At 42.6% G+C, this 15,000-nt stretch overlaps 1 protein-coding gene across 1 annotated transcript in view; it reads left to right on the top strand.

Annotated features, from left to right (window-relative positions):
* Positions 1–13,367, top strand: part of LOC115117504 (SH3 and multiple ankyrin repeat domains protein 3-like) — a 118,307-nt gene extending 104,940 nt beyond the window's left edge. The window contains exons 12-14 of the mRNA XM_065022146.1: positions 10,580–10,662; positions 12,925–13,049; positions 13,188–13,367. Of these exons, the coding sequence (XP_064878218.1) occupies positions 10,580–10,662; positions 12,925–13,049; positions 13,188–13,367 (388 nt within the window). The remainder of the gene's footprint in view (positions 1–10,579; positions 10,663–12,924; positions 13,050–13,187) is intronic.
* Positions 13,368–15,000: the final 1,633 nt, after the last annotated feature.

Raw genomic sequence — 15,000 nt, 5'->3', positions numbered from 1 at the left:
ACTGACGGAGACGCTAGTTGCTTTAGAGAGCACCTTTGGATGGTCGGTGCAGGGACCCGTGGCCATGTCAAGTGTCGCCGAGGCAACCTGCATGCTCATCCCACTTGATGAAGACACATTAGTCTCCAAGCAACTGCATGCATTCTGGGAGCTTGAGTCTCTGGGTATTCTAAGCGAGAAAACACAGAACTCAGAGGAAAACGAGGCTCTTCAAAGGTTCGAGGAAACAACCACCTTCAAAGATGGGCGATACCATGTGGAGTTGCCATGGAAACGAGAAATGCCAGAACTCCAAGACAACTATAGAATCGCCAAGAAACGGTTTGAAGGTCTGAAGAAAAGACTAAAGAAGGATGTGACGTTGTACAGTAGATACAATGAAGTAGTAGAAGACTACTTACAACAAGATATGGCAGAGGACGTGCCCAAGGACAATGCATCAAGTGCAGATAACGTAAAATACTATTTACCTCACCATGCAGTACTCCGAGAAGATAAGGTGACAACAAAACTGAGAGTGGTGTTTGATGCCTCGTCCCATGAAGATGGCTGTCCATCTCTCAATGACTGTCTACTCACAGGACCGAACCTGAATCCGGATCTGCTCAGCGTTCTGATAAAGTTCAGACTACATGAGATCGCATTCATGGCAGACATCAAGAAAGCTTTCCTGCAGATATCCCTAGCAGAGAGAGACAGAGACGCCGTGAGATTTCTATGGCTCACAGGCCCACCAAGGGGAGAAAATGAAGAGGAGCTGCGTGTGCTGAGGATGAAAAGAGTGGTATTTGGAGCTTCCCCAAGTCCATTTTGGCTGGCAGCTACAATCAGGAAGCACCTGAAACAATATGAAACAGAACAACCAGAAGTTGTAGAGATACTGAGAGAGTCACTCTACGTAGGTGACTTCATTGCAAGTTCACGCAATGTTGAAGAGGCTTACCTTGTGACAACAACTGCAAAGCGAATGCTGTCGATTGCAGGCATGGACCTCTGCAAATGGATGACCAATTCTCCTGAATTGAAAACGAAATGGGAGGAGAGTACGACAACTGACCACCCGTTGACGTTACAAACACAAGGATTAGTGCTGAAGGTTTTAGGTTTAGTATGGAGGCCGGAAACGGATGACTTTGTGTTTGACCTCAGGCCACTACTGAGCATTCTAAGGCAAAAGGAAAACACAAAGAGAAGTGTTCTGCAGTCGTCTGCACGTATCTTCGACCCTCTTGGTTTCTTAACTCCCTTCACCATCAGGATCAAGTGCATGTTCCAGGAAATGTGGGAGAGGGGACTCAGCTGGGACGAAGAATTACCACCTGATCTGACACGAGAATGGCAACAGTGGTGTTCAGAACTACCCCAGTTACACCAGCTCACCATACCAAGGTGGTACAGAACAGACATGCGGCCACAGAATAACCACACCCTGAAACTACACGTGTTCTGTGATGCAAGTGAAAGGGCTTACAGTGCAGTAGCTTACTTGCAAGGTGAGTCACAGGACAGGGAAACAACAAGTCTAGTCGCATCCAAGTCCAGGGTAGCCCCACTTAAGAAAATGACGCTGCCACGCCTGGAGCTCATGGGAGCTGTGATTGGAGCGAGACTAGCAAACAACTTGATGACCACACTGAAAATGGAAGAAAAACAGATCAAAATGTGGACAGACTGGATGATCGTGCTGCATTTGATTTGCAGCACAGCTCAGAAATGGAAACAGTTTGTTGTGAACAGAGTGACGGAGATCCAGTCCTTGACCAATCCAGAGTCATGGTCACATATTGAAGGGAAAACTAATCCAGCTGACCTCCCTACCAGAGGACAAACTGTTCGAAACTTGACACAGAGCGAGCTATGGTGGAATGGACCCAGAATTCTGACTTCACCCAATCAGTCCGAAGAGACTGATGATAACAAGGTTCCGGAAGAGGTGAATATAGAACTCAAGTCCAGTTGCCAGGTTACTGTACAACTTGCAGCAAACAGCACAGACAGCACTGAACCTGTGTTGGAGCTTGAAAGGTACAGCAAACTGAAAAGAGTGTTCAGAGTCACCGCCTGGATAAAGAGATTCATAGCCAATGCTCGTACAACCATAAAGATGCAAGGTGAACTGACTGCTGACGAACTGTTCGATGCAGAAAGGTACTGGATTAAGGTAACACAACAACAGAGTTTCAGACAGGAGATCAAACTACTGAAGGCAGGAAAACGCCTAAACAATGACTGTAAGATCGGAGAGCTGAGACCTTTCCTGGACGAGCACGAACTACTCGGTGTGGGAGGAGGACTGCAACAGTCCAACTTCACATTCAGAGAGCAGCATCCATGGGTTCTACCCAATAAGTCCAGATACTCAGAAATGCTGATACAGTACCACCATGAGAAGGTGATGCATTCTGGAGCAAGTGACACTCAGCACCCAACGTTACACAAGCGGGAAATGACACGCAGATGGAAGTACAGGCAGAGACTTGTGACCAGTTTCTGGAACAGTTGGCGAAGAGACTACTTGCTGGATCTAAAGTCAGCACACCGCTGTGACACACCACAGCCCACCCCACTGAAGGCGGGTGACGTTGTACTCATTGGAGAAGATAACACACCCAGACAAACCTGAAAACTAGGAAAGATTGAGGAACTGTTTCCAGGCCGAGATGGCTTAGTTAGATCATGTTCAGTTCGTACTGCTTCAGGGACTTTGTTGAGGAGACCTATTCAGTTGATATACTGCCTAGAGATCTAGATGAACACAAATGTTCATCGGGGGGGAGGATGTTTTAACTTTAATGTGTTTGAGTTAATGTTTAAGTTTATTCTTTGAGCTGTATCTGTAAAGATATTTCTTTAGATTTATTTGCATATGTAATTGTATTGGCTTGTGTTGAATTACGTTTTTTGACTGCAAGTCCCAGAATGCCTTGTGAGAGGAATGAGTGATAACGCGCCAATTATGTGCAGGTGTTGGGTGATTGTGGCTGACTTTCCGACAGCATCTTACCTGCATTGCTCTGTACCAAAACCATTGTTGTTAAATGTAACGTAAACAAGTATTCTTACTAAAAGAAGCTTTCTTATCAAAACCGACGTCCCGAGTCATTAATTTGAAGTTAGCAAATCTAAAACACACACACACATACATGCACACACACACACACATACTTACTTACACTCACAAACACATATACATACATACACAGACACACACACACAGACACACACACATACACACACACAAACACACCCACATACTTACACACACACACACACACACACACACACATAGACACAAATACTTACACTCACACACACACACATACACACACGTACACACATACACACACATACATACACACACACACACACACACACACACACGTACATACACACACATACTTACACACACACATACATACATACACACACAAACTTACACACATACATACATACATACACACACATACTTACACACACACACACACACACACACACACACACACACACACACACACACACACACACACACACACACACACACACACACACACACATACTTACACACATATACTTACACACACACACACACACAAACATGCACACACACACACACACACACACACACAGACACACACACACACAAACATACTTACACACACACACACACACACTTACACATCATGGGACTACGCAGCTGTCATACCACTCAGGAAGGAGACGCGTTCTGTCTCCTAGAGAGGAATGTACTTTGTTTGGAAAAGTGCAAATCAATTCCAGAACAACAGCAAAAGACCTTGTGAAGATGCTGGAAGAAACAGGTACAAAAGTATATATATCCACATTATAATGAGTCCTATATCGACATAACCTGAAAGGCCGCTCAGCGAGGAAGAAGCCACTGCTCCAAAAACCGCCATAAAAGAGCCAGATTACGGTTTGCAACTGCACATGGGGACAAAGATCGTACTTTTTGGAGAAACGTCCTCTGGTCTGATGAAACAAAAATAGAACTGTTTAGCCATAATGACCATCGTTATGTTTGGAGGAAACAGGGGGACGCTTGCAAGCCGAAGTACACCATCCAAACCGTGAAGCATGAGGGTGGCAGCATCATGTTGTGGGGGTGCTTTGCTGCCGGAGGGACTGGTGCACGTCACAAAATAGATGGCATCATAAGGGAGGAAAAGTATGTGGATATATTGAAGCAACATCTCATCAAGTTAAAGCTTGGTCGCATATAGGTCTTCCAAATGGACAAGGACCCCAAGCATACTTCCAAAGTTGCGGTAAAATGGCTTAAGGACAACAAAGGCAAGGTATTGGAGTGGCCATCATAAAGCCCTAACCTCAATCCTATAGAAAATTTGTGGGCAGAACTGAAAAAGCGTGTGCGAGCAAGGAGGCCTACAAATATACAGTATACTCTTCTGTAACGATTCAGTCATGATTAGCCATAATCATGATAGCATCCACATTAATGAAGAAGTGGACAGAAACATATTATATTATTATTTACAACAAACGTTTCTCCAAAATGACACAATACATAATTTACCATTGATTTCTATTGGGCACAACATAATCCGAAACACAACCAAAACAAAATACAAATGAATCCAATTAGTTTGTAGTCACACGCTTGATGTAGTCATTGCATGCTAGGAATATTGGATCAAATACTAAACGGTTTACTAAATGTAATACACTATAAGTGAATCTCTCTCTGAAATGTATTTTATAGGACGTCTGTAATAAAGGAGCGTATGAGTGCTAGTTCTAATGTAAATCATATGTGCAGGCTGAGAGAGAGGACAGTAGAAGAGGAGCTGCTATAGGACTGTGTCATGATGTAAATTCACTGTAAATGTCAGAGTCAGCTTGTCAGGAGAGAGGCGCTTGGTATCAGAGCATTGCTGGGGAGAGAGAGAGAGCAGTTCTCCACCGCTTTAACAATGGGTACATAGTGAGTCATGAAGATTATGTGAGAGCTACAGCAGCTGAATAGGAGAGAATGTCAAAGCTCTTGCATGGAAGTCTATGGAATGGAGTTGTATGTGAATGGAAGTCTATGGAATGGAGTTGTATGTGAATGGAAGTCTATGGAATGAAGTTGTATGTTAATAGAAGTCTATGGAATGGAGTTGTATGTGAATGGAAGTCTATGGAATGGAGTTGTATGTGAATGGAAGTCTATGGAATGGAGTTGTATGTGAATGGAAGTCTATGGAATGGAGTTGTATGTGAATGGAAGTCTATGGAATGGAGTTGTATGTGAATGGAAGTCTGTGGAATGGAGTTGTATGTGAATGGAAGTCTATGGAATGAAATTGTATGTGAATGGAAGTCTGTGGAATGGAGTTGTATGTGAATGGAAGTCTATGGAATGGAGTTGTATGTGAATGGAAGTCTATGGAATGGAGTTGTATGTGAATGGAAGTCTGTGGAATGGAGTTGTATGTGAATGGAAGTCTGGAATGGAGTTGTATGTGAATGGAAGTCTATGGAATGGAGTTGTATGAATGGAAGTCTGGAATGGAGTTGTATGTGAATGGAAGTCTGTGAATGGAAGTCTATGGAATGGAGTTGTATGTGAATGGAAGTCTGGAATGGAGTTGTATGTGAATGGAAGTCTATAGAATGGAGTTGTATGTGAATGGAAGTCTATGGAATGGAGTTGTATGTGAATGGAAGTCTATGGAATGGAGTTGTATGTGAATGGAAGTCTATGGAATGGAGTTGTATGTGAATGGAAGTCTGTGGAATGGAGTTGTATGTGAATGGAAGTCTGGAATGGAGTTGTATGTGAATGGAAGTCTATGGAATGGAGTTGTATGTGAATGGAAGTCTATGGAATGGAGTTGTATGTGAATGGAAGTCTATGGAATGGAGTTGTATGTGAATGGAAGTCTATGGAATGGAGTTGTATGTGAATGGAAGTCTATGGAATGGAGTTGTATGTGAATGGAAGTCTATGGAATGGAGTTGTATGTGAATGGAAGTCTGGAATGGAGTTGTATGTGAATGGAAATAGAATGTAGTTGTATGTGAATGGAAGTCTATGGAATGGAGTTGTATGTGAATGGAAGTCTGGAATGGAGTTGTATGTGAATGGAAGTCTATAGAATGGAGTTGTATGTGAATGGAAGTCTGGAATGGAGTTGTATGTGAATGGAAGTCTGAATGGAAGTCTATGAATGTAGTTGTATGTGAATGGAAGTCTATGGAATGGAGTTGTATGTGAATGGAAGTCTGGAATGGAGTTGTATGTGAATGGAAGTCTGGAATGGAGTTGTATGTGAATGGAAGTCTATGGAATGGAGTTGTATGTGAATGGAAGTCTGGAATGGAATGAATGGAAGTCTGGAATGGAGTTGTATGTGAATGGAAGTCTGGAATGGAGTTGTATGTGAATGGAAGTCTATGGAATGGAGTTGTATGTGAATGGAAGTCTGGAATGGAGTTGTATGTGAAAGTCTATGGAATGGAGTTGTATGTGAATGGAAGTCTGGAATGGAGTTGTATGTGAATGAAGTCTAGAATGTAGTTGTATGTGAATGGAAGTCTATGTGAATGGAGAATTGAATGGAAGTCTGTGGAAATGTGAATGGAAGTCTATGGAATGGAGTTGTATGTGAATGGAAGTCTATGGAATGGAGTTGTATGTGAATGGAAGTCTGTGGAATGGAGTTGTATGTGAATGGAAGTCTGGAATGGAGTTGTATGTGAATGGAAGTCTATGGAATGGAGTTGTATGTGAATGGAAGTCTGGAATGGAGTTGTATGTGAATGGAAGTCTATAGAATATGAATGAAGTCTATGGAATGGAGTTGTTGTGAATGAAGTCTATGGAATGGAGTTGTATGTGAATGGAAGTCTATGGAATGGAGTTGTATGTGAATGGAAGTCTGTGGAATGGAGTTGTATGTGAATGGAAGTCTGGAATGGAGTTGTATGTGAATGGAAGTCTATGGAATGGAGTTGTATGTGAATGGAAGTCTATGGAATGGAGTTGTATGTGAATGGAAGTCTATGGAATGGAGTTGTATGTGAATGGAAGTCTATGGAATGGAGTTGTATGTGAATGGAAGTCTATGGAATGGAGTTGTATGTGAATGGAAGTCTATGGAATGGAGTTGTATGTGAATGGAAGTCTGGAATGGAGTTGTATGTGAATGGAAGTCTATAGAATGTAGTTGTATGTGAATGGAAGTCTATGGAATGGAGTTGTATGTGAATGGAAGTCTGGAATGGAGTTGTATGTGAATGGAAGTCTATAGAATGGAGTTGTATGTGAATGGAAGTCTGGAATGGAGTTGTATGTGAATGGAAGTCTATAGAATGTAGTTGTATGTGAATGGAAGTCTATAGAATGTAGTTGTATGTGAATGGAAGTCTATGGAATGGAGTTGTATGTGAATGGAAGTCTGGAATGGAGTTGTATGTGAATGGAAGTCTGGAATGGAGTTGTATGTGAATGGAAGTCTATGGAATGGAGTTGTATGTGAATGGAAGTCTGGAATGGAGTTGTATGTGAATGGAAGTCTGGAATGGAGTTGTATGTGAATGGAAGTCTGGAATGGAGTTGTATGTGAATGGAAGTCTATGGAATGGAGTTGTATGTGAATGGAAGTCTGGAATGGAGTTGTATGTGAATGGAAGTCTGGAATGGAGTTGTATGTGAATGGAAGTCTATGGAATGGAGTTGTATGTGAATGGAAGTCTGGAATGGAGTTGTATGTGAATGGAAGTCTATAGAATGTAGTTGTATGTGAATGGAAGTCTGGAATGGAGTTGTATGTGAATGGAAGTCTATAGAATGTAGTTGTATGTGAATGGAAGTCTATGGAATGGAGTTGTATGTGAATGGAAGTCTGGAATGGAGTTGTATGTGAATGGAAGTCTATGGAATGGAGTTGTATGTGAATGGAAGTCTGGAATGGAGTTGTATGTGAATGGAAGTCTATAGAATGTAGTTGTATGTGAATGGAAGTCTATAGAATGTAGTTGTATGTGAATGGAAGTCTATGGAATGGAGTTGTATGTGAATGGAAGTCTGGAATGGAGTTGTATGTGAATGGAAGTCTGGAATGGAGTTGTATGTGAATGGAAGTCTATGGAATGGAGTTGTATGTGAATGGAAGTCTGGAATGGAGTTGTATGTGAATGGAAGCCTGGAATGGAGTTGTATGTGAATGGAAGTCTATGGAATGGAGTTGTATGTGAATGGAAGTCTGGAATGGAGTTGTATGTGAATGGAAGTCTGGAATGGAGTTGTATGTGAATGGAAGTCTATGGAATGGAGTTGTATGTGAATGGAAGTCTGGAATGGAGTTGTATGTGAATGGAAGTCTATAGAATGTAGTTGTATGTGAATGGAAGTCTATAGAATGTAGTTGTATGTGAATGGAAGTCTTTGGCATGCTGCTGTGAATTGCTACTTAGAGGGTTTATGGAACATTATTCTATGTAAGACTATAAATACGTACATTGTGTGATATGATTCTGCTACAGTGTGTGTTTTATTTGCATATGAATGTATGGAAGATATTTTCAAAATGCCTGAGTTGAGCTGTATCTAAATGGGAGTTCATGAAATAGAATTGTGAATGCAACAGAGAGATTGAGAACATGGTTGGTTGAATGGAAACATAAAGCAAGGTATACTGGCACTATGGATGGGTAACGTTTAAGCTGGAGTTGAATATGCAGGATGTAGGCTGAGAGAGGGAGGAGAGGAAGAGATGTTGATCTACCGGCATATCTATACACCGTATATCTCTGTATTTAGCATGATACTGTATCTCTGCAACCTCTGCCCCCTGACACAGGAGCATTTCTCACGGGTCTCCAGGCTCTGTCAGCAGGGGCTCTATCTGCCCTGGGTAAGTTGCTGGGCAGCAGATGTGGCAAACTGTTAACACAAGTTCAAACTCCAGATCTCCCATGCCAGTGTGTATGGTGTTGAGATGTCTACTAACCAGAGGGACTTTTGCGACACTGACACTCTCACTCTTCTGCTTCACTAACTCTATGGGCTGTCTGGTGTCAGCCGTGGGATCTGACAGTCAGTCAGTCAACAGTATATGGGTGTTGCTGAGAATGGGACATGTTGCTACTTTTACTGTGTGACTTCAGAGTGTTGTTGTGCTGTTGTTTTTGAGGATTGAATTGTCTGGTATGAACTGACATAATATTGTACTCACTCACTCACTCACTCACTCACTCACTCACTCACTCACTCACTCACTCACTCACTCACTCACTCACTCACTCACTCACTCACTCACTCACTCACTCACTCACTCACTCACTCACTCACTCACTCACTCACTCACTCACTCACTCACTCCTCACCACTCACTCACTCACTCACTCACTCACTCACTCACTCACTCACTCACTCACTCACTCACTCACTCACTCACCACTCACTCACTCACTCACTCACTCACCCACTCACTCACCACCACTCACTCACTCACTCACTCACTCACTCACTCACTCACCACTCACTCACTCACTCACTCACTCACACACACACACACACACACACACACACACACACACACACACACACACACACACACACACACACACACACACACACACACACACACACACACACACACACACACACACACACACACACACACACACACACACACACACACACACACACACACACACACACACACACACACAACCTACACTCACTCACATAAACAAAACGCACACTTGTGACGACTCTCTTATTAGTCGTGAGATAATTTAATATTTCTCTGCAAGCAAGCACGCACTCCTCTTCTTCCTCTTCTCTCCTCCTCCTCTTCCTCTTCTCCTCCTCTTTCTCCTCCTCTTTCTCCTCCTGAATGGGAGAGGCTAAGTCCTCTGTTCTTATCTCCTATCCCTGGAATTTCAGTCATTAGGAGGGAACACACAGACAACACTGGTGATGAAAGGCCCGCATTACACATCATTACATTGCATTTGCTAGTACTATCCTGTACATACACACACACACACACACACACACACACACACACACACACACACACACACACACACACACACACACACACACACACACACACACACACACACACACACACACATATACAAATACACACACACACACACACACACATATACACACACACACACACATACACACACACACACACACACACACACACACACACACACATATACAAATACACACAATCTAGGTACTGTACAGCCTCAAGATAACCTTGAGCTAGGCTTTTAAGTTGATTGGGTCATCAGAGAAGGAGGTTCGGGTGTGTTTGTTTGTTTGCAAAGCCATTGGGTTACTCTCTCCCTACATCCCCCCCACCCAGCTCTCTCTGCTCCCTATCCTTCTCTCCTCTATCTAGCCCTCTCTTTCCTTACCTCTTTCTCTCTCTCATTGTCCCTCTCCTCCCATCCCTGTCCCCCTTTCTCTACCATCCCTAGCTCTCTCTCCCCTTTTCTTCATTCCCCCCTTTGTCTCTTTGTCTCTTCTCTCTGTGAACTTGTTGCTGGACTCTTACTTGCTGTCCCTCTCCTCTCTACTCTCCAGTGATTACATCATAGAGGAGAAGAATGCTATGCTGCAGAAGAAAGAAAACGAAGGCTTCGGCTTCGTCCTGCGGGGAGCCAAAGGTAGAAAACACACACACACACTCACACCTAGGTGAATACCTTTGCTAATTAATCAAGTGTTTTAGTGATGGGCCATAAGACTGGAACAGACAACTTCTCTCTCTATACCTCCAGGACCAGCCTGGAGCTCCAAACACATATTTTCACAAAGCTTGACTTTATACCTTATTACTAAAGCAGGCTGTTTTGATCACTGTCACTGCTGCCTCCAAGGCCCTGCTAGCTACTTTCTTCATGTCATAGGCTGTCTGTGTGTGTGTCATTACAGGTCTGTGAGCCCCTCTGCAGGTGTTCTGAGTGTGGGGTATGAGATGTGGTGGGTTGATGTGAGGAGTTCTAGACCTCTTTCACTGAGTCACACAGTATGACTTATTTACCTATGAACCAACACGACTGGCTTTGATCAACACCACATTGTCTCTCTCTGAGTGTGTGTATGTGTGTGTCTGTCTAGCCTTTGTGGTGGCGTCATCCTAAAATGAACTGTCCGTTGAATCCCCATCTGTTCCTCACACATTGTATTCAGGGAGACGGAAATTACATGATTTCTCTCCAATTTTTATCTTTATTTCTCCTCGTTCATTGATTCCTTCACTGTCTTTCTTTTTGTTCTATTCTTCTCTTGTCTTTCTTTAATTCTTTCTTTCACACCTTACCTCCCTCTTCTTTATTCCTTTCTCAGCTTTACTATTAGTCCTTATCCTCTACTACTTCACACACACACACTACTGCACGTTCCAGCTCCCCATGCTGGTTACTATAGCAACCCCCGGGCACCAAACCCAGGAGTCAGAGTGTGTTTGCTGCTCCTCCATCTCTATATTTATATTTTTGTAATTTAGCAGACACTCTTATCCAGAGTGATGTACAGGAGCATTTAGGGTTAAGTGCCTTGCTCAAGGGCACATCGACTAATATTTCACCTAATTGGCTCAGGGTTTTGAACCAGCGAACTTTCCATTACTGTCCAAACGCTCTTAACTGCTGGGCTACCTGCCTCTCTCTCCCCTCTCTGTCTCTACATCTCTTTCTTACTCTACTTTTTTTCTCTTGCTCTCTTCCTTTCCCTACCTCTAAACACTAAAGCTATGAAGGCTGGAGAGAGAGGGAGAGACTAGTCTGTAGCTTTCCTCCTGATCAACAAACAGTTGACATGGAGTCTACTGTAGAGCCAATAGCTTTCTTTTCAATGTTTCAATTTGTCTACCTTTTTCTCCTCCTTTTCCAATTTCCATCAGTCAACTTTCCCCCACTCTAGATGTATCCCTCCCTCTCTCCTCTCTTGTCTTCTTCTTTCTCTCCCTCCATCTTCCCATGTGCCTCAGATAAAATTGAATAGAATGTCTTTCATAGTGGGGTCATGTCACACACACACACACACACATTGCAGGTGCCTCTGGGAGTTCTCCTTTTTAAGTGGTATAGTCAGACTCAATTGGATTAAATGAAGGGTGTGTGTAGTTCACGGTAGCTCTATCCTAAGGTGTGTGTGTGTGTGTGTGTGTGTGTGTGTGTGTGTGTGTGTGTGTGTGTAATCTGATTTTCAGTGTGAGAGTGATTCAAGTAATATGGTTGAGTGAAAGGGTCTCTCCCTGTCACACCACCTCACCGTTCCTACATAGTCCATCTGTAAATAGCCCACCCAATCGACCTACCTCATCCCCATATTGTTTTTATTTACTTTGCTACTCTTTAGTAGACCAGTATCACTACTTTACACACCATCATCTGCTCATCATCATCTGCTCATCTATCACTCCAGTTAATCTGCTAAATTGTAATTACTTCGCTACTATGTCCTATTTATTGCCTTACCTCCTCAAGCCATTTGCACACACTGTAGAAAAACTTTTTTTTTTTCCTATTGTGTTATTGACTGTACGCTTGTTTATTCCATGTGTAACTCTGTGTTGTTTCTGTCGCACTGCTTTGCTTTATCTTGGTCAGGTCGCAGTTGTAAATGAGAACTTGTTCTCAACTGACCTTCCTGGTTGAATAAAGGTGAAATAAATCAATATAAGCCATCACTCACTCTATTATAAACACACATTCACTTACAGGCTGCTGTGTGTATCTACTTCTATGTGTACCTCTATGAGCTTAAGGTGTGTTCTCTTTTCCATGGCAGATGTGCGTGGGTGATACTCTCACGTTTCAGTGTACCTTACGGTGGATTCCAAAATTAATACTGTATGTGTATTTCTTGTGTTCAAACATCTATCCATGTTTGGATATTTGGTCATTCTCTCTGTGTATTCCCAGCTGAGACGCCTATTGAGGAGTTCACCCCAACACCTGCATTCCCTGCCCTCCAGTACCTGGAGTCTGTCGACGTGGAGGGAGTGGCCTGGAGGGCTGGGCTTAGGACAGGAGACTTCCTCATAGAGGTAACTACACCCCCTCTCCTCTTCTCCTGTCTCTTCTCCAACCCCATGGACTAGCCCCACTGCCTCTCAGGTCTCTGTCTGCTGACCTCCAGCCGTGTGTATATGTGTGTGTGGCATTCGTGCGTGTGTGTGTTCCAGGTGCACGGAGTGAACGTGGTGAAGGTGGGCCATAAGCAGGTGGTGTCTCTGATCAGACAGGGGGGCAACAGTTTGCTGATGAAGGTGGTTTCTGTCACACGCAAACCTGAGTCTGAGGAGGTGGTCCGCAAGAAAGGTGAGCAGCATGTCCCTCATCAAGTTGCTATGAGTCAGATATAATGAGTATCTACACTCCTGGGATTATATCATGTATATCTGGGCCTGTATCCACAAAGCGTCTCGGAGTAGAAGTGGTGATCTAGGATCAGTTTAGCCTTTTAGATCATAATTAATAAGATTAAATGGACAAATCCTAGATCAGCACTCCTACTCTGAGATGCTTTGTGTTGATACTCGCCCTGGTGTGCTGGAATGGACAAGTTGAAAAATGGGACTTCCACTACTGCCTGTCCTTCATTGCAGATGTAATCTCCTCTCCTTCAGTTCAGTGTCACATTATTAGCTGGTCCATGTATTTGATCTCTGGCATATAGCCATTAGGTTCTTTAATACTAGGTTCTGTATTAGTATGTTATCATGGATATGGCAGTTGGCACTAGATGACCTGATATATTTGAGAAGGATCTGAATGTTCCTGTCATCAAGGTGATTTCACCACTTTGCCACACTGTAAATTCATGTGGTTTCCATGTCAACGGCATCTCATCTCATCCCTGTGCTAAACAGCTCCCACTCTCTCCTGCTACGAAGACCTCGGGAAAGTGTATGTGTGTGTGTCTCCTTGGGTGAGTGAGACAGACAGATACACTTGTAGGATCTTAATTTGATCACCCGGTTGCAGGAGAACTTAGGTGTATTTGAGGTTTTAGTTGGTTTACTATTTTTGTGAGAACTTTTGGTACTCACAAGTATAGGAAAAGGTGTCCACACACACACACACACACAGAGAGAGAGCGAGAGAGAGTGAGAGAAAGTGAGAGACAGGAAGTGTGAGAGAGAGACAGAGAGAGGAAAGATATAACAGTCGATATGGAGGTCTCTGAGTAATCAGTCTGTGATTGGAACTGAACATGACAGACATGCATTGTTGCTGGGATTGAAGTTGCGTGAATCCACCCAATAAGGACGATTTGCATATCCAGGATCAGTGGTGTAAAGTACTTAAGTAAAAATACTTTAAAGTAAAGGGTATATGTACTTTACTTTACTATTACTTTACTATTTATATTTTTGACATCTTTTACTTTTACTCCACTACATTCCTGAAGAAAATAATGTACATTATACTGCATACATTTTCCCTGACACCCAAAAGTACTCATTACATTTTGAATGTTTAGCGGGACAGGAAAATGGTCCAATTCACTCACTTAAAGAGAACATTCCTGGTCTTCCCTACTGCATCTGACCTGGCAGACTCACTAAACACAAATTATTTGTATTGGAGTGTGCCCCTGGCTATCCGTAAATTTAAATATATGGAATTTGAAATGATTTATACTTTTACTTTTGATACTTTAGTATATTTTAGCAATTATGTTTACATTTGATACTAAAGTATATTTAAAACCAAATGCTTTTTTACTTTTACTCAAGTAGGATTTACTGGGTGACTTTCACTTTTACTTGAGTCACTTTCTACTCAAGTATGAAAATTGGGTACTTTTTCCACCACTGTCCAGGATGTTGTATTTTCCCAAGAAGTCATTTTGACAATTAAAATGGAATATGTCTTATTTAAGTAATGCTTTGACAGTGGTTAAAGACAGACAACAGTAATACACTTGATTACACTGAGATGACGGTGTATTTATACACCTTATTTGAAATGAGTTTGTTCTGAAGATCTACC

This window comes from Oncorhynchus nerka, linkage group LG9a (assembly GCF_034236695.1).
Source record: "Oncorhynchus nerka isolate Pitt River linkage group LG9a, Oner_Uvic_2.0, whole genome shotgun sequence".
NCBI classification, from domain to species: Eukaryota; Metazoa; Chordata; class Actinopteri; order Salmoniformes; family Salmonidae; genus Oncorhynchus; species Oncorhynchus nerka.
The sequence above is the reverse complement of the archived record's forward strand: the minus strand, read 5'-3'. Positions and strand labels throughout refer to the sequence as shown.